The sequence below is a fragment of the Enhydra lutris genome, unplaced genomic scaffold (genome assembly GCF_002288905.1).
Source record: "Enhydra lutris kenyoni isolate GAN:26980312 unplaced genomic scaffold, ASM228890v2 scaffoldscaffold36, whole genome shotgun sequence".
NCBI classification, from domain to species: domain Eukaryota; kingdom Metazoa; phylum Chordata; class Mammalia; order Carnivora; family Mustelidae; genus Enhydra; species Enhydra lutris.
This window is the reverse complement of record NW_019154120.1, coordinates 20,509,893-20,535,107: the sequence shown is the minus strand read 5'-3', so window position 1 is coordinate 20,535,107 and position 25,215 is coordinate 20,509,893. Positions and strand designations below refer to the sequence as shown.

Here is a 25,215-nt window from a genome sequence, read left to right as displayed (position 1 = left end):
CAGACGCCCAGCCAACTGAGCGACCCAGGCACCCCACAAATAAAATCTTTTAAAAAAAGAATTTAACTTGGTTTTTATCAATTTAATAAGTTCAAGTCACAAGGTCATAGCTTGTTACGGCATTTTTAGGATTGTTACTTGGAGAGCTCACAAAGAATATCTTAAGTTCACATGGGAAAGTCTGCCTGTAGAGTAGCCATCCATACATACCTGTAGCATTTGTTAAGCTCCTCTCTAGAGAAAACAGTGTGTATCCTTGGAGTCATGCAGAATATCATGCTAATTACAAGGTGCCAGTGAGTATGTGTTAGATGGGTGAATGGGTACTTTTATGGAGAAGCCCAGTTCTGAGCCCTAAACTATTCAACTGACAAGTTTATGTATTCTCTGCCGATACAGATCTCACATCCAAAATTACAGTCCTTCTGTGCTTTCTCTTTTCCTAGGTTCTTTGAAACTGCTTCTCTGAAGATACAAGTATTCTATTTTGAGAAGGTTTTTATAGAAATAGAAAAATGAGCTCAGGAAGCCAGACCTGGAAGGTCCCACAGTGATCATTTAATCTAAATATTCCCTTCACAATTGAGGAAAGAAGGAGAATGTAAGTCCTGAACTTGGAGGGACTCCACTTCCACCAACTGCTCAAAGATTAATTTCATTAATTATGACATTTGCATGGCTCCGATGCTCAACGCACATGTACTGATCCCCTAATCATGCCAGCAACTGTTCTGGACTCTGGATCCAGCAGTGGACAAGGGATATTAAGTTTCTGAGCAAATGAGATTTATGTTGAACAAGAATGAGGCATAGCAGTGGGGGAAAATAAAGAAACTCTGGGCAGCCTCATTTGAGATAGTCTAACAATGAAAATCATGTTTCTGGCAATAACCAGAGAAAATTCCCTTCCCCCATAGAATGAAAATATTTCTACTTTCTACCTATCTAACCCACTTTTCATTTCAAATTATAATGAACAACAGTCTTGGATTTTATTGTTGTTGTTGTTAGAAACTGTCATCCCACAAGTCACACAACTTTTGTGCACATGACTTCTCCTCTGTAAGCTGAGGAGGGTTATTTTTTATTTTTTTTTTTAAAGATTTTATTTATTTGACAGAGAGAGAGAGATCACAAGTAGGCAGAGAGGCAGGCAGAGAGAGAGGGGGAAGCAGGCTCCCTGCTGAGCAGAGAAGCCCCATGCGGGGCTTTATCCCAGGACCCTGGGATCATGACCTGAGCTGAAGGCAGAGGCTTTAACCCACTGAGCCACCCAGGTGCCCCTGAGGAGGGTTATTTAAAGTTCCTTCTGCCTTTGAGACTCTTCTTTGAGTAGAGCCTCACAAGTGTTTTTGGATTCTTTTTCCTTCTCTTCCAGCGCCTTACCTTCCATGAAGGGCTCGGAGGATGGTGCTTCGGGTTCGATATCTAGAAGACCTCTTGGCTCTTGTGGTTTAGCTTGTGACACAGTGATAATGGGAGAGAGTCAGACATACTTCCTGAAGTACAGCAATCTTCTGGCTTTTTCTTTACTTTTAGATCCATAGAAGGAAGAAGTGACAAGACCATCAATCATTGTGCAGGAATAAATACTGCTAAACTTGTCAGCTTTTTGATCCTTCCCAGATCTTTTTTTTTTTTTTTTTTTTTTTTTTTAGCTCGGTTCTTGGAAAAGGAAACTTTGCCAAGGCTTTTATTTTTCTTTGTGGTGTCATATTTGCCAGGCCAAGGATAGAATATCGAGGTCATATGATTTTAGGACTTAGAAAATCACATGGTAGTAAAAGCAGAACCTAACGAAATAATTATATATAAGTGGTGATACAAAAATGAGAAAATTCATTTTCGAAAGCAACTTAAAAGACAAACTGTCTCATACCGAGTTTACTTTGTCAATTTCTTTAATGAGTCTACTGGAGACACTAAATAAAGGTTTTCTATAGTGTCAAGTTTTGTACTGATTTCAGGTGGAATTTTTGTTCAGTGTCCATAATCCTTTATTTATAGAAGAGAGCCAGTGTGAGCAACCGTGAAACTGATCCATGGTTAGTCAGTTGTTCACTCTGGATTAGAGCCTGACTGGGAGGCAAGTCAGTATTGCCTCAGGCAAGTTTATGTACCAACAACAGAGAACAAATTGCAGATCTGGAATACCTGGTAGGTCATGTCGCTGGCAAGTGGTGATAGTTTCATTGTACAAGTGGGAAGTCCTAGCCGATGCAGTGGTCCTGTATCTTCTCTCCACATAGGTAATTCCTCCCTTGGTTATAAGATTAAATACAAGTTCATCTTCCTCTACAAAATCTTCACAGACCACTACAGCCCATGAAATTACTGATTTGTTTGAACTAAAAACACAACTATTTGACTCATCTGTCAATCATATTTCCTCTTGTAAAGCTAGGTCTTTTTTTTTTTTTTCATCTTTAAGCTTTAAGTGTATGTACGCCAGATACTAAGATAATTAATTTTAAAAATTTTCATTTTTGGACCTGATACTGTATATTGGAGGTATTTAATTAGATTTGCTCAAGGCTTAGCTTGTCTTAACTCTGTCACAAAAAATATTGCAAAAACATAGTTAACTTTAAGCAAAAATTAGAAGTATGCTGATATATCTTCTTGACTTTATTATTTTCATTTTTCCAGGCCAGGGAGCCACAGTATCCCCCAACTTTATCTTGTATTTAGGCAGCCAATACCTTCAATTTCCTCCCCCTGATCAAGACTTGTGCTCAGGGAAGAATTTAGCTTTTGTCACATATCTCAGGATAAGTTTAATCCTTCTTTCCCAAGAGAATTAGCAGTTTCATCCAGTTCTATTAGTGAAATGACAGACATTATCACCCTTCAGAGGAGTTGCACATGAGCAAGTTTGGGTGGCAAAGAGAGAAGAAGGTCGAGTGATGGTGGCCCAGATAGACCCAAGTGGGGGGAATTGATAGCCATCTCCTCTAGCAACCAATTTAACTCAGAGACTAGGAACAGCAACATCTTCAACTAAAAAGTCCTGGTAGGATATTTAGAACCCTCTGAACTCAGAACTAGTCACTGCTAGGTAGTTAGTCAATGAAGACATTTTCCAAGAAGAATTTCAGGTCAGAACCTGAGCTATCTGCATCCTTGTATTGAAGAACGCTGGTTGTTGATGGAAGCTAAGCAACTCTTCCTGAGCAATGACTATACTTTGTATAGCTACTAAACAAAAGCAACAACAATAAAAGAACATTTCAGCAAACATTCACCTTGAGAGTCCTACTCAGTGAGGAAAGCATACTATAGAAGAGGAGAGGTTTAGCATAGAAGTTATGTATTGGCAGCTCTCAAAACACTTCATTAATTAAAGAAACATACATCCATAATATATTTAACAGGATTTAGTGGCAGGGTAGCTCAAATTTTAAAGAATTCTAATGTAAAAAATTTGCCAATCTTCCAAATGATGTAATGATACTGATTTGCTAAGTACCTAATTATCATTTTCATCATTATTTATCCAAAGACGTGAAACTTTTTAGTTTTGATCACTAACTAAAGTGACTGTGTAAAAAATAAAGTTTTATTTGAAGTGATGAATATGTACATCATTTTCTTACAGGTAAAAAATGATTAAAATTATCTAGCAATTTTTTAATAAGATTTTATTTATCCATTTGACAGGGAGAGATCACAAATAGGCAGAGAGGCAGGCAGAGAGAGAGGAAGGGAAGCAGGCTCCCTGCTGAGCAGAGAGCCCAACGTGGGGCTCGATCTGAGCCAAAGGCAGAAGGCCTTAACCCACTGAGCCACCCAGGCGCCCCTTATCTAGCAATTTTTAGATATATCTGTGGGATAACTTATTGAAATTTAATTTTAATTGCCCCAGAACTGGGGAGTATGATGTTTTCTGGATCTGTAGAAGTGGAAAAATGTTCTGCCCTTTCATATAATAGGAGAGATACTTTCCTAAGAACTTCTTTGCAGGCCTTCCTCTACGTGGGACTATCATGAACCTGTTTCTACAACTCACGAACCAGAAAATTTTATCAAATGGCAAATCATTTTGCTGACCTCCAGAGTGGAAACCTCATTAAATATTCTGTAGGTGATAGTGTAATTCAAAGGTAATCACCAGTGCCGGTGTTCTAGGCATTAGCCCCTGGCCTTACCCATAGTCCTTGTAACAACAGAAGAAATTAAGACTGAGGCAAAAGAGGTCAGCACAATGGGAAAAATGGCGAATGGCATTCTTTCAGGCAGGAGAAATACTAGCAGAATTACCATAGTCATGTTTCTTACTAGCTTTTCTCCTTTTTCAAGGTCTGGAAAATATTCAGCAGGTTTGCCAAATACAACAGATTTGCCATTGGAGAACAGAGGCTTTGGTATTTCAAAACAGAAGATTTTTAGACACTGCTTTTGAAATGATTTCAAATCAATGTTTTTAAAGGTTGTCATCTCAGTTGTTAAATTTTTTAAATTAAAAAGGAATATTTTGCATGCACATAATAGAAAGCTCATTATACATGATTAGATGCAAAATGTTTCCCTCGGCTTTTCTCTTCCACTTACCCATATGTAATTTCAATGTTTCCCTAGCCTACCTGCATCATCTTGGGTCGGCTTTTTGGTTTCCTGTGACCTCCTCCTCTTCCTGGCCCCAAAGGGCACCGGCTGTAAACTAAAAGCCATGGCTACTTTCTACTACTACTGTGGCAATGACTGTTGTGGGTTCCAGATAGTTTTTGTCCCATATGAACTGACAGGATGTAAAAAGATTTGTATGAGTGAAATAATGGAGGTACGCTTACTCCCAAGGCTGCTTTGAGCAAGTTAATTCAGAATTTGACAAAATAGAAGTATCCAACTATTTTAACCTTGAAATGTGCATTTATGTTGTGTTTTGAAGGAAGGTAGAGGGAAACCGAGTTTTATCATAACCTACTATTGTTCCTCTCCTACACAGGCCCACCAAGACCATCACTATGACCAATGGGGACTATGATTATCTGATCAAACTCCTGGCCCTCGGAGATTCGGGCGTGGGGAAGACGACATTTCTTTATCGATACACGGACAATAAATTCAATCCCAAGTTCATCACAACAGTAGGAATAGACTTTCGGGAAAAACGTGTGGTGAGTTTTTAACCATACTGTTATGTTAAGTTTGTTGCTGATTTCTCTCCCCCCCCCACCCATAAAAAATAGAATTAAGAACCTATGTTTATTGCACCACAAGGTGTCTGTCTTTTATCACAGGGAACTTATAACCTGTCACTTTAATTCAATTGAGAATATTCTTAATGTTGTCAACTATCAATAATATTTTGCCAAGAAAAATGTAGAGTGACACTATCACCTGTCTCCAAAAGCGTATAGGACAAAGAAATAATTTACAGGTTTATATGGCGTGTTTTCTATGAATTCTCTAGGAGTCTTTCAAAACTTGAATGATCCGGGTTGCAAAACCCTTAACTCTTGATCTAAGTTTCTCCCTAAGAACTAGTGTTCATTTCTCAACTCTTCAGAGAGAAGTTAAAAGAATGATTGGCAAATAGCTGGAAAATGAGCTTTGTAAGTGCTTGCTGCATTTTTATTTATGTGTAGACTCAGCTATCAATCACTAGCTTATTATGAACAGAATGTGAGACCAGTCCATGCTATTTTCCAAGATAAGGGAGTTTAAGTGAGAATTACAACTGCTTTCTTCTCCTATGCTAGACGCTAATGACAGGAGTAAGGATATTGTGACATGTGAGACGCGTAGCATAGACACATGAGCTGGGCCAGATTTACTGCCACCCAAGGTATTCTTGATTGCCAAAATGGCTGTGGCTTCTAGTTGATGTCTCAAATCTATTCTTTGCTCGAGACTTGGGGGGGGGAAGAAAGGGAAATCGCGGTTGAGAAGTTAAATCATGGTTCCGTATACATCCTGTACCTCATCTGAAGATCAATATATTTTAGGGTCTTCTTAGCACCCTTCCTTGCAACCCCTCCAGTGTTTTCCTGTGACTCACCCCTCCCAAATGCCTCCACTCACCTAGGTAGATAAGTCCTTGCGAAGTTTTCCCTTTGAACATTTTTACTAAACCATGCTTATGCTAAACCATGCTATAAACATCTCTATTAAACTGTACTTTGGGGCGCTGATGAAGTATTAAAGTTGTTAGGCTTCGCTTAAATTAGAAGCCAAAAGGCCATAATTTTGAAAATGTAAACATTAAGAAAAAGAGCATTTAAAAAAAAAATGGTGAGTAAAAGAAGACTTGAAATATCTTGTGAAAATTTATTGAGAAATTCTGTGTGCATTTCCTGGGTAGGTCACTTTGGAAGCCCACGTCACAGCAAAAGATATTCAGGTATTAGTAAAGCATTTTACCATTTTAAAAGTACATTCACATCCATTATGTCATGTACTTTTGCAGTAACTCTATAAAGAAGGAAGAAATTGTGGGTCTCAGTTTGCTGTAAGAAAATAAGATTCAAAAGAAGTGAAATGAAGGGTTGATACTCGAACTTAGAACTTGGGTCCTAAATCTAATGTTTGCTCCCTCCATGAGGAAATGACAGAAGGTGTCTAATTTAAGTTTGCAGTATGCCTAAATTGTGTTGAAAATCATACTTGTACTTGACATTTAAAAGTGAGAGTATATGTGATACTTCTGGAAAAAACAGAGCAAATATTTATTCTGCACTATGAACTTTGATTATAGTAATTGAGAAAAAACATGCTGAGTGAACCCAGAGAATTTGAATGTTGACAAAATCCAAAGCGATATGAACTGATGAAAATTGTATCTTTTAGGTTTATAACACCCAAGGACCAAATGGATCATCAGGGAAAGCATTTAAAGTGCATCTTCAGCTCTGGGACACTGCTGGACAAGAGCGGTAATAGTAAATTACTTTGTTTCTAGCTACAAACAGCCGACAAAAACTTCTTGTCAAGTGAATGTTGTTATGTGGACTTGAGAAGCAAATGTTGTACAACTCTTCTCCTTGTTCCAAAATAGACATTTACGCAAAGAAATAAAAATAAATTATTTATAGTTAATTAACGATAACTAGCATTGCGGATTTGGTACAGATTTCAAAAATCAGATCTTTGGCCATCTCTGGAGATCCTTGTTTTGTGTTGTCTTTGTACTTTCTAATGGCGGGGGGGGACCTTCTCTAGAATTTAATTAAAGTGGGAAGTTAACATGATTACGAGTACAGCCTGGAGAGGGAATTGAAGAAAGGGTGGTAAGACCTTTCCCATTTCTTGCCATTCTTCTGCATAGACTGTCTGTCCTGTATCTCTTGACTGGGTTAATTTTCTAAGATTTGTGCCACGCCATCGCTCTCTGGCTGGAATGTTTTCCTCCTTCCCTACCTTTCGCAATCCTCTCCTTTCATGAGGCCTGGATCATGGACCACCTCCTCTGTGGGGCCTTTCTAAATGCCCATCTGGAACAAACTCCCTCTTTCTGTGAACTCCTACACCTATCCCACCATCCTTAACGTACTCAGTTAATTATGTACCACCTTGTAAGAAGGCAAATCTTCGGTTTTTGTCTCTGTGGTTCTTCGATGTACCTGTGGCCTTCTTACCCCAACAAAATTGTCAACATTACAGGGACAGAGACCGTGCTCGGTTTTCTAGCATCTTCTCTGGTACGATGTCCAAGGCAAGAGAAGCTCAGCAGACAAGAGGGTTGTTTGTTAGAGCTGGAGGTGCTAATGCATTATTTGATGAAAAGATGTTTCTTTGAGATCCAAGGTTTCAAAGTACTAAAGACCACAAGCTAGTGAAGCTTTACAATATCAGATTAAATAAAAATTGGCAGTAGATTGTCAGAGAAGATGTTTAGAAAGCACATACCTCCAAATTCTGCATCACATGTCTTAGAATGTTTATGCTTGTAAACACTTAAGTTTTTGAAATGCATCCAAAGTGTTCTCGCTTTCAGTGAGTGTAAACGCCAGGAGAGGTGCCGGGCCCTCTCCGTTAGCTCTTTTGACTGTGAATTCCATTTACACACATTCTTCAACACTGCTAGTTCTTCTGAAGTCATTCCTCACAAGAATTTCTGTTCATATGTCAGTTTTGTTGTCACAAAGATGTATGTTTTATAGACCAATTTAATTCATTTTTGAAGAAGTAATATGAGAAAATGTGGTTCCCATATGTCCTCACACATGATATGTCAGCCTAGCAGGATGGTAGGCTTCTCTGCTCTGCCCCCCCTAAGAAGGCTGCTCCCTGAGGGAAGTAAGGAAAACTAGGGACAGTCTTGGTAACACTGAAGTTATTCATCCCTTGATAATTTTGCATTCTGTATACATACAAGGTGTAGCCAGGCAACAAGATAAAGTTTCTCACACCTCAGCCTTGTGCCTAAAAACACCTGGCAGTATAACCTGTATAAGATTATGGTTATTGATAAAATTGGTATCATGGGAATGAGCTAAAAATTGAACCCTTTATGCAAACCTCAAGGCTACAGGGTATAGCCTTAGTTCCTAGTGAGGGAGAAAGTAATAATGTGACTCTGGGATCTGTTTTTTTTTTTTTTTTTAAATGTGGTCCCAGCTTTCCCTACCCTACTAACTCACTGGACAGAATGAGATTGCTGAGTAAAGCTGGAAATCAATTACCTTTCCTCTGGAGTCACCTTGGGAAGAAGGGGAATAACAAGGGTGCTGAGCAGGATGGTCTAGGATATGAGCCTGTTCTAGAAAAAGAATGTCCTGTCCGTGTTGCTTGGATGCAGAAATGCTTACCCTGTGAGATCCACACAAGCATGTTTTAAAAATAATGTAGCCCCACTAAGCAAGAATGGCCCTCTTGTACTTCCATGCCTCCCCCATGGTGACAATAACACTCATCCCATGCTGCGCGTGTTGATTTAGCATTGTCAGCATTGCACTGTGGTGAAACGCATATCAGGCTGTTACCAATAACACAAATTTTTTAAAAAGAAACCTTTACCAAGGGAGCATCTTTGGACTCTGTTTTCAAAACCTCCTGTGCCATGACTTGGACCCAGGAAAGTAGGCTGTGGTTGTGGACTTCAGCACGACCTTCAGCACTGCTGTTTGAAAAATTACAACTTACATCCATTTAAAGTTATAAATGCTAGCCTTTTCCCCCTGTCCCCCCAATAAAAAGACCATTAACATAAAAGAAAAACTTCGTCATGTGCAATGGGCAATGAGAGAAGGATAGGACACGGTCTTGTCCTTAAATGAGACACACAAACACACACACACACACACACACGTCCCACAAATACACACACTCACTCTTTCTCTCTCTCTCTTTTTGGGAGAGAACAGAGAGCAGTTGGCTTAGCCACACTATTGTAGCTGAGTGGGAGACAATTTTGTGAATACAGCTAGTCCCCAAAGAGAAAGAAAACTTCAGTAAAAGCGCTATAATCTCTGTGAGCTTCCAGCAACTGGTAGGTAGGGGCAATTCCACAAGAAGAAAATTGAGTAAAATTATTGGTACTTCATAATTATCATGATTAATGCCTTACCAAAGAAATCAAATTTGGAAATAGTCATTAAAATATCTATTCTCTTTGCTTTGGTATTAAAAGAATCATTCTCTACTAAAGTCATTGAAATCTTTAATAATTGTATATCCTTCGCTATTCTTTCTTTTTTCTTTCTCTTAATTTGACAAACATTTTGCAAGCAAATACTATGTTCAGGACCATGAAAATATAGAGGATAACAAATTAGAAACATAACTCCTTTCCTGTTGGAGCTCACCAGTCTAGAGTGGAATTTGAACAGATAACAAACAAATTGCAATAAAGTCTTAGGACAGTGTTAGGAAAACAAAAGGTGAGGGGCAGGTACACCAGGAGGAGCCTATAACCTGGATGGGGGTGGTAGGAAGGCTGCTTGGGAAAGTGTTATTTCCTCTGAGACTATATATATACTCATACACAATGTATGAGTCAGTGAGTCTTATCCAGGCTAAAGAGGTAGGAGGTAGAGGAAGCATGAAGGCCAGGTTACCCACAGAAAGAACAGCATGTGTGAGAGCCCAGGGGAGAGAGTGAACTTTCTAAGAACTAAGAGAAGATCAGCATGCCTGTGGGTATTCAGGGGATGAAGCTGGATAGACGAGCAAGGGTCAGTTCACGCAGAGCCTGACAGTGTATTGAAGAGGTCAGTCATTATCTTAAGAGCAGTCCAGCCATGCATCACCATTTAGATGTTTTTAGCAGAGAGTTTATATAGTCAGCAAGAAGGCATCAGTGAAGGGGAGGGTCCCAAGCAAAACTGGAGACAGGAAGCCTGTTAAGACGATTGTTAAAGATACTAAGAGGAAAGAGGATGGGCTCAAAACTAGAGTAGATGGACAGAAATGAGAAGGTCAGGAGATGCTTGGTGATTGTATACAGCAGGTGAAGGAGAAGCCGTGGTCAACCCAATGATGGTGATGCACTGAGAGAAGAAGAGATTAGGAGGAGGGGCCGGTTGGTTTTAAACTCGTGAAGTTAGAGATGCCTCGGTTTCCTCCAACTGGACACAGCATGAAGAACAGGACAAATCTACACCTATTCATTCAACATATAGGTGACAACTGAGCCAGAGAAGTAGATGAGATTACTCAGTGAACATACGTAGAGTAAGAAGGAGTTGAGAATAGAATGCCACAGAAACAAAAGAATCCACAAATGGGCTAAAGTGGAAGACCAAACATTAGGAACACATTGAGGATAGGAAGTGATCGTCTGTATTTCAAAGTTATGTGCTTTTCTAAAAACCCATTTCCAAATTCATTTCTGTTATTAGCATAACCCAAGCCTTCTCTGGTGCCTATGTGGGGTCTCTGGTTTTGTCCATTCCTGCCATTGAGTGGATCTCAGCACACTTTCAATTCTACTGAAGAGTTTGGGGTGGAGGAGGTTAGAGCAGAGGAGAAGAAGTCTTTATACAACACATGACAGAGTATATTCTTTAAAATCCTCCAGTAGAGATGAATGTTCTTGCTTTCTGTTTCCAACTACTATGTCTCTCTGACCTTGTCTTGTTTCCCCTAATCATCCTCTCCTTCCTCCTTTCTCCAGTGTTTTTTCCTCTTCCTCATGAGACATAGGTGCCAGACTAAAATTCAGCCTTATCCCCACAGTGTTTATGAAAGTATCTTCCCACCAATGTTGTTTTTTCCCTGCAAAAGAACCACAGTTCCAGTTACTAACAAGTTGTGGTTTACTTTTTTTAAAAAATTTAATTTAATTTAATTTTGTGTGTGTGTTCCAAAATTCATTGTTTATGCACCACACCCAGTGCTCCATGCAATATGTGTCCTCCTTAATACCCACCACCAGGCTCACCCAACCCCCCACTCCCCTCCCCTCCCAAACCCTCAGATTGTTTTTCAGAGTCCATAGTCTCTCATGGTTCGTCTTCCCCTCCAATTTCCCCCCAATTTCCCCCAATTCCCCCCAATTTTCCCCAATTTCCCCCAACTCCCTTCTCCTCTCCATCTCCCCATGTCCTCCGTATTACTTCTTATGCTCCACAAATAAGCAAAACCATATGATAATTGACTCTCTCTGCTTAACTTATTTCACTCAGCATAATCTCCTTGAGTCCTGTCCATGTTGATACAAAAGTTGGGTATTCGTCCTTTCTAATGGGGGCATAATACTCCATTGTATACATGGACCATATCTTCTTTATCCATTCATCCATTGAAGGGCATCTTGGTTCCTTCCACAGTTTGGCAACTGTGGCCATGAACATTGGGGTACAGATGGCCCTTCTTTTCACTATATCTGTATCTTTGGGGTAAATATCCAGTAGTACAATTGCAGGGTCATAGGGTAGCTCTATTTTTAATTTCTTAAGGAATCTCCACACTGTTTTCCAAAGTTGTGGTTTTCTGCATGTAATCACAGGCATTCATTTTTAGGCTACCAAGAGCTGAGCTTTCTTCTAGGCACAGACAAGGGAGATTGAAGAGTATAAGTTAAAGTATCCATTTGAAAGTAGCTTCCATTTCAATTATGGACCACAAGAAATCCGTGAACCAAAAAGAGAAAGAGTCCAAGGGACTGTGCAAGCCATCATGTGACTGAATGTTATAAACTGTGTGCATAAATGCTCTAGGCCATAAAGCCAGGATGTGGTCCTAAGAAAGGTCTACAGCCAGATGCCTTTCCCTCACCTTTCAGCCATCTTTCTGCTCACTCTCTAATTCTGTAGGAGAATCCATGGGATGCCATGGGGATTTCACATTTCAAAGGGAAATAGTGTCGTATATACTGCTTTCATAATGTCTGTGGGCTAACTTCCAGAACTGTCCATTGTGCTTTCTTGGCAGATTCCGGAGCCTCACCACTGCATTTTTCAGAGATGCCATGGGTTTCTTATTAATGTTTGACCTCACCAGTCAACAGAGCTTCTTAAATGTCAGAAACTGGATGAGTAAGTGGGACCAAGTCACTTTCGTTGTCCACTTTGGGCCCCAACAGCTCTATTTGCTGCTTTGTCTTCCAACATGGAACCAGATTAGGTTCCACAGATTAACCTTGGGATCCATGCGATTAGCATTTCCTGTGTCACCTTCAAAGTGATGGGCTGCATGTGGCTCATCAAAGGTGGTTTGGCATGGAACTTTCCTTTGACACTCTTAGAAGAACCCTGCATAGCACCACCTATGAGTGTGTGTGTGTGTATCAAGGTCTTTATTATTGCAATTGAAAGGTTATTAATTCCACTTATCCAATAAGTCTTAAAGGACTTGTTACAGCTATGTGAGTTGCCACATCTAATCCAGAAAAGAGACAGAGAAAAGCAGCAGTGTTTTCTGAGGGGTTCGCTGTCTCCAAAAATTGTACCTTTGCACACGGGTTAACTAATGGATGAATTAATGGATGGGTTAATTGGGTGGGAAACTGCTCCAGAGCAGACCAGCCACATGAAATAAGGTATGGTGTGTTGATCAATTCACACTGAAATGTTACATTTTTTGGGGGGGAAAAACCGTTCAGATGTAAGGAAGACTTGAAATGAAAAATCTACACAATTTAGACATAAGGTAAAAGTAGCCTAATCAGTTATTAAAGACAGATCGATAGTAGTATTTGGAAAGTAGTATTTGATTCTTCTTTTCCAAAAATTGATGTAGCACTAAAGGAAATATTTCATTTGCATTTTTATTACAAATAAGAATTTTAATCCTAATGGGATATACAAGCAATTCTATGGACTGGTGATGGTTTATCATTTCTAGATTTGTTGGGGCTATCTGTGGCCAGAGGGATATTTTTTTAATAAATATTGGGGCACCTGGATGGCTCAGTCAGTTGGACATCTGACTCTTGATTTCAACTCAGGTCATAAACTTGGGGTCATGGGATTGAGCCCCAAGTCAGGCTCCTCGCTCAGTGGAGAGTCTGCTTAAGATTCCCTCACCTTCTGCCCCTCGCCCCCCCCAAATAAATAAATCTTAAAAAACAAAACAAACAAACAAACAAAAAAACACTGGATCATGTTACTCCCCTTCTCAAAGCCCTTCTGGGACCTCCCAACTCACTTGGAATGCAATCCAGAATCCTTCACTCTGCTGTAAGGCCTTGGTGATCAGGACTTAGATTCCTGTGTAATTTACGCTTATTCTGTCCCAGCTCACTGGCCTCCCGCCAAACGTCTCTCCTGCTCTTCCCAGGACAAAAAGCACATTCCCTACTTTGTGGCTTTGGTACATTCCAACTTTCTCTGCCTTGATGTCTCTTCTCCCATTTATGGAGTGTGATAGTTCTCTCATCTCCTTCCAGGGTTTGTTCGAACTTTATCTCTTGGAAGAAGCCTTCCCTGACCACCTGTCTAAACCAGTATGCTTCAGGGCACCTGGGCAGCTCAGTTGTTAAGCATCAGCCTTCAGCTCAGGTCATGATCCTGGGTCCTGGGTTTGAGTCCTGCATCAGGCTCAGTGGGAAGCCTACTTCTCTGTCTCCTTCTGCCCCTGCCCCCTGCTCATGCTCTCTCTTAAATAAATAAATAAAATCTTCAAAAAATAAATAAATTAGTATGTTTGGCTACTTTGTGTCTCCTCAGTACACTTTATGTTCTCTTTTGTCATGCCACAATGTGACATTATATTACGTATTTCTTTGTTTACTTGTCCTTTTGACTCTTTGCCACTAGAATGTGAGCTCTATGAAAGTGCAGACTTTGTTGGCTTTGTTCCATTACAGTAACCTCAAACTGGGATTAGTGTCTGGCACAGAATATTCCAAAAATATGCATTTCTATTATATATTATTTATAATAAATACCTATAACTGCTTTCAACGTGAGTTCAGTAATATGGTTGCTACCATGGGGACAAATACCACAAATTCTGACTTCCTTCATTGCTTCTCCAACTGAGTGTTTATCCTGGGATTTGTCTCTATTTCCTTTTATTATTGTATTTCTTTCTCTAAATTTTGGTGGTATTATTAGATTCTGAGGAGATAAAGAGATAATAAGATTATTAGAGTCTTTCAGAGAATGATTTGTTCATCCTTTTACAAGGCATATAAAATTCTTCCTTATTAAAAAAAAAAAATCCAGAAGGATACTACTGGGATTTAAGATAATTAATTGGCATGTCTCATGACACTTTAATTTTTAACACCCGAATAATCAGTGTTATAGGTAAGCCTTGTCTTCCTCCTCGGCAGAGTTGCATACAGCACGCCTTGAGAGAGAAACTAAAGTAATCCTCGTAACTTCAGAAACGTAGGTTCACAGATTTCTTATCATTTCTTTCCTTCTTTCCTTCCTTCCTTGTTCCCTCCCTCCCTCAACCCTTCTTCAATCCTTCCTTTTTTTCTTCCCTCCTTCCCATTCTCTCTCCCTCTTTCTTCTCTCTTTTGCACAGTGTGTCCTGGAGAAAAGGAAAAACAAGCCATGTGTCTTAAAATTGTTTCTACATGAAGGATGCCTGGATGGCTCAGTTGCTAAACATTTGCCTTCAGCTCAGGTCATGATTCCAGGGCCCTGGGATCAAGCCCAGCATTGGGCTCCCTGCTAGGCAGGAGGCCTGATTCTCCCTCTTTCACTCCCCCTGCTTGTGTTCCCTCTCTAGCTACCTTTCTCTCTCTCTCTCTCTCTCTCTCTGTGTGTCAAAAAAAATAATAATAATTTTTTTTTAAATGGTTTCTCCATGAATTTGTGGTGGTTCAGAAATGTTCTGTTCTAATAGATCATCTCCTTAGACTTCAGGAGATAGAAATGTAGCTGCCTAGGGGTGCCTGGATGTCAGTCAGTTTAGCATCTGACTCTTGATCTCAGCTCAGGTCTTTATGTCAGGTTCATGAGTTCAAGCTCTGCACTGGGCTCTATGTTGGGTGTGGAGCCCACTTTAAAAAAGAAAAAGGAGCAGCCTCTTAGAAGAAAGAGCAGACTTTATACACTTAAAATTCCCATTCTGTTATCTCTACTTATATCTGAGGAATGAATAGTCTGAAGCAGTATGTCCATCTTGGATAACATTTCCCCAGGTACACAAAGGCACTGATAAGTGATCATAGGTCGTTCATAGCCATCATTATGCGTATTCACAATGTGCAATTTTTGAGGCATCGTCTTCCGTTCGTTTTATAGACAAGGAAGCTGCAGTTGAGTGGAGTTAAGTAGCTTGGCTAATAGGATCTAACTAGCAAGCAGCCAAATTGGAGGTGAACAATTAAATTAGGAATTTGAAGTAGGAAAAAAAGAAAAGGATTTCAGAGTACGAGCAATCATCCGACATTGCTTGTTTATAACTAATGTGCTGGGTCCGTCTGCTTTCTTCCTAAGGCCAACTACAAGCAAATGCTTATTGTGAAAATCCAGATATAGTATTAATTGGCAACAAAGCAGACTTGCCAGACCAGAGGGAAGTCAATGAAAGGCAAGCCCGGGAGCTGGCTGACAAATACGGGTAAGTCATTGACAAAGACGTGTCACCTGACCTTGCCCACTGCTGCTTAGTAATGGAGCAGGAACATGAGGTTGATCCTGGGAGGAATCCCCTTGAATCAGTAATGGCCCATGAATGAAAAAGACCATTCAGGGGAATGTATGTGATCTTTCAAATCAAGTCCTTGCTAGTAATAGCAGCTAACATTTGCCGGATACTTAGTATGTGCTAACAACTGTCCCTAGACTTTAACTCATTTAACCCCTTGTAAGCATACATAGGGTATCTAGAATCATCCCATTTTATGTATGAAGAATTCAGGCATAGAAGGATTAAGTAACTGATGGAAGGCCAGGTAGCTAGTAAGTAGCAGAGCTTGAATTCAACCCGGGCAGTCTGAGATCAGAGCTCATGATCTTCAACACGATAGTCTACGGCCTTCCCACTAATAGCTCTAAAACTCTAAGAAACAACACCTGACCAGGACACAATATTGTAATCCTTATCCTAGCTGAGCCTAAATGGCAAATTAAAAAAAGAATTAAAAACCCCCTACAATGATAAGTTGACTTCCAACACAGTCTTTACATTTTTGGATTTTTTTTTTTAAGATTTTATTTATTTGAAGGAGAGAGAATAAGAGAATGAGAGAGAAAGAGAGAGAGAGAGAGAGAGAGAGAATAAGAGGGGAGGGTCAGAGGGAGAAGCAGACTCCCCACTGAGCAGGGAGCCCAATGCGGGACTCCATCCTGGGACTCCAGGATCATGACCTGAGCCAAAGGCAGTCGCTTAACCAACTGAGCCACCCAGGCACCCCCCAGACTTTAAATTTTTTAAAAGATTTTATTTACTTATTTGACAGAGAGAGAGATCACAAGTAGGCAGAGAGGCAGGCAGAGAGAGAGGAGAAGCAGGCTCCCTGCTGTGCAGAAAGCCTGAGGGGGGGCTTGATCCTAGGACCCTGAGATCATGACCTGAGCCAAAGGCAGATGCCTAACCATCTGAGCCACCCAGGCACCACCCCCCCAACTTTAAATTTAAAGCAGTTTCATCATACCTGCCAATTTTTTGCTGAAGAATTTTCCATGAGAGCTTTAAAAATGTATAACTTTTGATTCCATATAAATACAGACTGTTTATTTACATGCATCTCCTATTCAGTGCCTGCTTAATTTCTAAGTCAAATTTCCAGATAATTGATTAGAAGGGAAGTGATACCTTAATGGTAAGATTTATCTCTAGTTTAGGTATTTCTACCCTCTTAATTTTTTTGTGAAATGGTGATAATGCCCTAGCTTCAAATTCCCAAGTACCTCCTATTTCCTTGTCCATAAAATTGTTATACCCACATGAGAAAGCAGCCCATTCATTTTTACTCACTGAGAGAAAAAGGTGCTTTCCAACTCAGTGGGCAAAACCACGATTATTTCACCATCTCTCAGCCAGCCATGTTTTTGCCTGTGATCCTCATTTGTACATCTTCTTGTGTCTTTTCTGATTTCTTCCTCTCAAAAATAATGCGTCACCTCTTCGATGCAAGTATACCATATTTTGAAACGAGTGCTGCAACTGGCCAGAATGTGGAGAAAGCTGTGGAAACCCTTCTGGACTTAATCATGAAGCGAATGGAACAGTGTGTAGAGAAGACGCAAGTTCCCGACACAGTCAATGGTGGAGACTCTGGAAAGCTAGATGCAGAAAAACCAGCAGAGAAGAAATGCGGCTGCTAGACACTTTGTAGGAACTGATCATCAAAAACCCCACCCAAATATTACTTCCAAAAAACAGCAACAAACCACAAAATTGTTTTTGAGTAGACCATGCATAATGGCATGTCTTTCTTTTTCTGCCAGAAAAATCTATTTTAAGAAACCAGAATAGTCAACGGTGTTCAAAAGAATTCAAACAAGATCAGAGATTTCCTAATGTGCTCTCACGGTCATGGATGCACAATTTTGGTGGTTTTTTTTTTTTTTTTTTTTTTTTTTTTTTGTGAAGAAGATGAGTATATAAGAAAGTATTCAAGATGGTATCAGTGAGTTTTAAATCACAACAAAAATGACCATGTCACGTGGGAGAAAGAAATAGGCCATGAAAGGGAGAATATAGAAAGACGATTTTTTTTTAAAGATTGGATTTACTTCTTAAGTAGAATTTGATTTGTACTTTTAGTTTTGCATTCGTGGAACATATTAGCTAAAAATGGGTATACAATGAACAATTCTAAACGGATCACTAATAATGACATTACTATGTCCATCCAACAAGTTGTCCTACGGTGACTCAAGCACTGGTAAGGTTATGAGATTGTAGATCAGACTTCTGTTAAAATGTGGGAGATTATGCATTAATGTCATTTTTCTATTCTTAATAAATGGCTGATAGACAAGAACAGGACTGTGAATGACAAAGTACAAGAGAGATGGCCTAAGAGAAAAAGGAAAGTATGAAAATACGGCATTTGGACAAATGAAATTAAATGTGTCTGTTACAGAAGTCTGGAAGAATCATTTAGCCAAATTTCCCTCAAGCTAATTAGAAGTTTGACATTATCAGTTGGGATTAAGAGAATCTCCAGAGGTTTCCCTTTCCAACAAAATTTTGGAAATCGGTTCAGTGTTCAGTTTCACATTTCATTTTTCTCAGTAAATGGTCCCAGGGGGAAATTAAAGATTGTCATTTATTAAATATGTCTTTAAAAATGCAGTCGAGGAAAAGTATTTAGCCTTAATTGTTTTTAGATAAAATATGTTGGTGATATGAAAACAAAAGTGACAAATAATTGTGGGTTTCTTTTGAATTTACAAAAGCACTGGAAACTCTAAATCACACTTCTACTCTCCACACCCACCCTGACTTTTGAATCAATTGCAAAAATTATAGGTGTGTCACTTTGTAGATCAACTTCAGGATGATGGATTGATTTTATGGTCACTCTTGAGTTTTCATGTTATTCATCACATAAAAATTAATGATACCTCATGCCATATTACAATATATTTCACATTTGTTTTCATCTGCCTGAGGCAGAATACCCACATCTGAACTATATTTGGGGACAGGGCAGGAGTGGAGCTGTATCTTTTCTCCAAAAATTTGGTTAATCGCTTTATTTTTTCATATAAAACTGCCTTTTCTTTTTAAAAAATCATCACAAAAGTATTTTCCATTGGCTGGTTCTTATTACAGTGCCTAAACTGATATTACATTGTTTTCTTAATCTTTGTTTTTGATAAGCATAAGCAACTCCTATTAAATTGTTCTTTAAATATTTCCGTTTCATCAATAACAAAGGCATCATGCTTCAATTTCTCTTTTTATCATGACTATATAATTTTGATAAGATGGTACTTCTTTCTATGAAATTTTGCCAATTAAACTTCATTTTTCCATACTCTGGGCATATTTTTAAATTATAAACATTAGAAAACCAAAACCCAAGCCCCCATTCTCCTTACCCTTGAACCTCTCTGTATAGTCTACATCTGGTATAGAATTCATATTAGGAACACAGATCCAAGGGATTGTCTACAGTGTTCTTACAAAATTCTCAGTATGAACTGTTTAGTTCCTCTGACTTTGGAAGCATGATGCCAGCTTCTAAGTTCCATCGTGCTTGGGTATTCCCTCCAAGGCTGTTTTTCTCTGTGATGTGCTTCATGACCTCAGTGCCTGAGCCATGAGGATAAAAAGCTTTCAGCTAATACCTGAGATATTTTGACTGAAAGGAAAATGAACAGAAACACTCTAATCAATGCTGTGGCAAAATCTGGTAAACTTCTATGGCTATTTAATCAACTCGCCTTTGGATTCAAACTGTGATGTCTCTGGCATTCCCATGATAAGGAAATGCTGAGCCTTTATGAAATCCTAAAGGTATTCTATTTTGGATTTTTTTGTTTCTGCTCTTTTTCCAGTTCTATGACTGACTGACTGACTTTTGCCAAGATTCTGTCATTGCTAGTTATTTGACAGGCATTTATTGCAGGGTCTATTTTAAGATCATTACTTGATAGCCGTAGCATGCAGCAGAGAGTGATGATGCCTTTAATTATAGAATTCTGCCTATAAAAATAACAATTATTGGGCAACAATCTTAAGAGGCATGAAATTTAAAGAAGACAAGAAAACTAATTTAAAGTTGTATTCTACTAATAAATAAATACTTGATCTGAGAAAATATTTTCTCTGTCAGGTTTGACATCTGATCCCAAATTCTATGTCACCATTACAGGAAATTCCTTTACTTATTATTACAGAATTAATTATTATGTAGAATTCATTTTACAGGTTCAAGCTGAGTTGGGAACATGAAGTATACAGACAGGTTTAAAGAATGGCATACCTCCTTTAGCCCAAAACAGCATGAATTTTTAGCCAAGATGTATCCTGTTATTTGTTACCTCCCAAATGCTTTGGTAAACTATATTGTATTGGGGGGAAATATTTAAAATGTACATGAAATTCCTCTCTGATATAGAAATCATTTCTGGAGTGCTTACACTAGTTTGATGTTTACATTGCTCTAACACAGTGCCTCGAATACCTCTATGACCAAATTTGTCTCCAGCCACACAGCTCATTTCCTATTATATCCTATTTGAGGAAGGCCTCAGCGAGACACTAATGCAGCTAAAGGCACTCTGTATCTTCAACAAGGAGACAGGATGTTATTAGAATCTGGAGATAATTACCACCATCTCCTAGTCTCCTAAGCCTCTCACAGAGTTGAAGTGGGCATTGCTTGAAACTCCACTGTGAGTGGGTACAAGATTACCTTTTGATACAAAAAAAGAAAAATCCTTTGAAAAATGTACCAAAAAAATAGCTGAGAAAACATGTTTGTCTTGATATGACAAGAGTCACAAGTCACGAATTGGCAGAAAATGGTAGGAACTGAGCTTGTGGGTCTCTACATAAGTTTTAGAATTCTTGCAAGTCACCACTCGAGTTGATTTGCTATCATTTCCATAGTATTTCCTACACACTGCAAAAAACTCAAAACCAGCATTTTCTGAAGTAAATATTTCATCTGTTGTTTCTCACCAGAAGGGCCATTCGATGTATCAGTAGGTGTCTTTGTTATGCTTTAGCATACGTATGCTCTGCCAACCTGTACAGGTAAAATGAACTGGGCAAGAGTTTTAATTAGACCTTTCTTATCTCCTCTGTAAGAGAGAGAAGCTTGACCATAGAGAAGCATATGACTATATTAAACAATAAATTATTACAGCCAAAATATTCTATAAACTGTAAATTGAATTGCCTGGAAATCAACAAGTTTGATGAAGCTCATATTTACACTCATCAGCTAGAAAGAGAAGCAATATGTGTCACAGTGAATAGGTCTACTGGAAACCCAGAACCAGTGTCCATGACACAAGATTATTCACTGTTCTGTATCTCTGTTCGCTTTAAAAGAAGGGTACATATGCTTTCCTCAGTGTGTACCATACTAAAACATTGAGGGAAAATTCTCATCAACAAAGAATCTTGGAGTCATAATCTCAAACTTAAACTAAAGAATAATATTGAAGTTTCTGTTTTCCTAAGATATTAACTCTTTAAAAGAGAGATCTGAGAGCTGATGTTAGCCAAAGGGAGGGAAAAGTTGTCTTTCACTCTATACCACCAAGCTTTAAAGCATTAAAAAAAAAAAGGCTAGTGTATGTGAATATTTTAGGGAAAACTTTATGATCTCTAAAGATGTCAAGATGCTGTCTATATCTGAAAAAGCTGTCTGAGAATTCACCAAAAACTATATTCTCTTCTTGCTCTTTGACCAATATGATATAAACTTATTTCTGGGGAGAGTGCAGAGTTCTTAAACATGGCAAGTAGAGATAGAGTTTTATCTGAGATGAATGTTGTTTCAATGCTTTATAAACCCATGAAGATATTTGTCTCATAAAGTAAGACTGATAAAAATCATTGTTAGAAATCTACGGAACTTTAGGAATGTATTGCCTTAGAATTATTGGGTGGAGATCTAACCATGATGACATCGTTGAGGAAGAACTATAAAGAGAGGTTAGAATTCAACGTTGTCTGATGAGTGTTCTTAAATAGTGCAGACACAGAGAAGACCATGTACTTCGAGTCTGATTTTTAGGTAGACAATGAAAAAGAATTAGTAACCAGAGGAGTTTTTGTACCTCGATCCAAGGCAAATTTTTATCTGTCATTTTAATCTATCAAGTGGAAGTTTATGCCCTTAGAACTAAGCTAATAAACACATTTAAACACCAAGTATTTCATTAGTGGCATCAAAATGTGGGAAACTTTGAAACATGTTGTTTGCTCAATTTGAATTTAATTTTCTCATAAATTGCTCTTTGACTAATTTTTCAAGGAGCAGAATCTCAAAGATGCTTCTCTACAGATCTCCTTTTACCAATAGTGTGTTGGTTGGGATATTTTCTAGCTTCCCACAGAGAAAGAACAAAAAACAAGCAAAAACATTAGCAACAAAATAGTGGGGTTATTTAAAAGGGTGTCAGCTTTTGAAGAAAAAAATATAGAAAGGAATCATCTTTGGCTTGCGTCATTTGAACTTGTTTCCCGGTTCCTTTTCTTTCCAACAGGTCTTGGAAATCATGGCTAATATCCCTCAGCTGACTTAGACTTTAAGCCTCATTAGCAAATTTTGTAGAAGCAGGCATGTCTGTCTTTCACCTAATGGATCCTTTATTTAATCAATGGCTCTTGTCCATATGTCCGCTGGAACCTCAAAATGGTATCTGTCCTTGTAAAGTATTAACATATTCTTATATTTACTCTTTTATTCTCCAGGTTATTTTTCCAAATGCTCTTTAAGAGGAGGCTCAGTATTATAGAAAGGAAAGTGGCCAGAAAGAACAATTTGGGGACCATGAGCATGTCATTGAATAGCATAGTGACTTCTCAGAGGGAGTGTATAAACCCTGCGTGCCCCATAGGGTTCATGTCAGGCTCCAAGGAGAATCTAAGAAATCGGTTTGTAAATTATGTTCCATTTCATAAACAGGCACTATTATCATAAGCTAAGCATAATAAAAAAATTACAGTAATTAAAACCACTTGTGAGAAGAAATGACATAGCAGGGACGAAACGCTAATTTTAGTAGTGGGTGCTGGAAGCAACCAATGGTTAAGCAGCTTGAGATCATTGTATTTGATTAAAAATGTTTAACATATCTCAAGTTATTGAAAAAATACGAGTTCTATTTTATTTTATATGTCATCTGGCATTTCTTCCAAGGAGTCCAATTGCATTCTAGATAGTATATTAATTACATCTTGGTCAAATCCTCCTTGTACAAGTAGGGCTTTTGTGTCCATTGCCTTGTAAAAGATACCGACTGCATCTGAAATTGCTTAAGAGAAATCAGTTATCCTGCTTAATGTGTTAAATATAGACAATGTTCTAACATAACACTGAAGTGTTTCACTGTATTCCAACGGTCTACCTTTAAGTGATATTATTCTCATTTTTAGGCTAAGCACTTTGGATTTTTTTGTCTGTCGTCTCCATGGGTCTATTTTGTCTAGTGCCATGAATGTAAATTAAAACCTTCAACATGGAGTTTTTATTCTATGTGTCCCCGAGTAGACTGTGGTGCCTGACAAATACCGTTAGATCATTATTTTGTTGTACCAAAGTTCTAGTGGCTTCAGAAATCATAGCATCCAATGATTTTGTGGTGTCTGGGTTTGAATACTGTGGTGGCGAACTGTATTCAGTGATTGTTTCTGCACATTTTTCAATAATAAAAATGCATTTTTATCAATTATTTTGTGGACTCAAAGCAAACTTATTTTTGTGCTGAAGCTGAATGTTAAATCGGTTTCAACACGGAACTTGTTTCTCGTTTAAAATGGTATCCTTTAGGGAGCGCCTGGGTGGCTCAGTGGGTTAAGCCTCTGCCTTCAGCTCAGGTCATGATCTCAGGGTCCTGGGATCGAGCCCTGCATGGGGGGGGGGGGTCTCTGCTCAGCAGGGAGCCTGCTTCCCTTCATCTCTCTCTCTCTGCCTGCCTCTCTGCCTACTTGTGATTTCTGTCTATCAAATAAATAAAATTTAAAAAAAAATGGTATCCTTTAGGAACTCGGAATTAAGAAGTGACTTGGATTTAGCCAAGTGATTTTTATCCATCTGTCTAAAATTTTTCATTTATTATTTTTTTAAAGACTGGGTTTTGCAAGGAAAATGTTCTAGTAATTTTGAGGGATCCATGTGTAAAATTAGCAGTTAACATGTTGAAGTAGTCTATGATGCATAAGCACCTCGGTATATTATAGCCTGTTTCTTCCTCATCATAAAATGCTGAGGCAGGTGATGGAACTTCCTTAGTCCCAGGCTGGTGAAAGGACTGATGTTCAAGGCCAGTTGAAGACCACGGCCATACAGCTTCCTTTTAAATGTTCCTTTGCAAAAGCTGCCTTGTTCCCAGTGTTGTTCTCATTCCATATGTTAGATAGTCTTTGCCAAGATAATGATGAGTTTGTAATTTAAAGATAAACAACTCTCCCACTGCAAGCAAATAAATCCTTGGCCCCATGCTTTCCACTTGACTCCCTGGTAGCAATAATGCTGTTTCACACAGGCAGAAACTTTGCCCTCCACCCCCGGCTTCATCTTAATCTTAAATAATTTATGACAAGTCATTAAGGACTTGCTTTTCCTAATGGTCTTATAGGATTTTCAAATAGTCATAGCATGCTCCATCTTGAGTTGGGGGAAAAAAGTTGATCTTGACATTCATTGTCTTTAACGAGGAAAAGAGAAACTTTTAAAAAACCGTATGTAGGGGCGCCTGGGTGACTCAGTCTTTTTTTTTTTTTTTTTAAAGATTTTATTTAGTCATTTGACAGACAGAGATCACAAGTAGGCAGAGAGGCAGGCAGAAAGAGAGGAAGGGAAGCAGGCTCTCCGCTGAGCAGAGAGCCCGATGTGGGGCTCAATCCCAGGACCCTGAGACCATGACCTGAGCCGAAGGCAGAGGCTTAACCCACTGAGCCACCCAGGCGCCCCTGGGTGACTCAGTCTTTAAGTGCCTTCGGCTCAGGTCATGATCACATGAATTGAGCCCCACATGGGGCTCCCTGCTCCGTGGGAAGCCTACTTCTTCCTCTCCTACTCCCCCTGCTTGTGTTCCCTCTTTCCCTGTGTCTGTCAAATAAATAAATAAAATCTTAAAAAAAAAAAAACCTGTTAGTAAGGTATTGGATTATTTACTCTCTCATACCAAGAACAATTTCATTTCTAATATAAAATTCTAATTCTGGAGGTGCCTGCGGGGCTCAGTTGGTTAAGTGTCCACACTTGGTTTTGACTCAGGTCATGACCAG

General features: G+C 38.9%; 1 protein-coding gene across 1 annotated transcript; it reads left to right on the top strand.

The window, feature by feature from the left end:
• The first annotated feature begins 446 nt into the window (after window positions 1-446).
• On the top strand, window positions 447-17,615 carry LOC111154292 (RAB27B, member RAS oncogene family). The gene is made up of 6 exons (XM_022513798.1): window positions 447-601; window positions 4,946-5,117; window positions 6,790-6,875; window positions 12,316-12,419; window positions 15,783-15,906; window positions 17,426-17,615. Coding segments are annotated over exons 1-6 (678 nt in total). The 5' UTR covers window positions 447-599.
• Window positions 17,616-25,215: the final 7,600 nt, after the last annotated feature.

Coding starts and splice junctions, on each gene's coding strand:
- LOC111154292 (XM_022513798.1), top strand. Junction 5,118..6,789: donor ACTTTCGGGAAAAACGTGTG/GTGAGTTTTTAA, acceptor TGTATCTTTTAG/GTTTATAACACCCAAGGACC. Junction 6,876..12,315: donor GACACTGCTGGACAAGAGCG/GTAATAGTAAAT, acceptor CTTTCTTGGCAG/ATTCCGGAGCCTCACCACTG.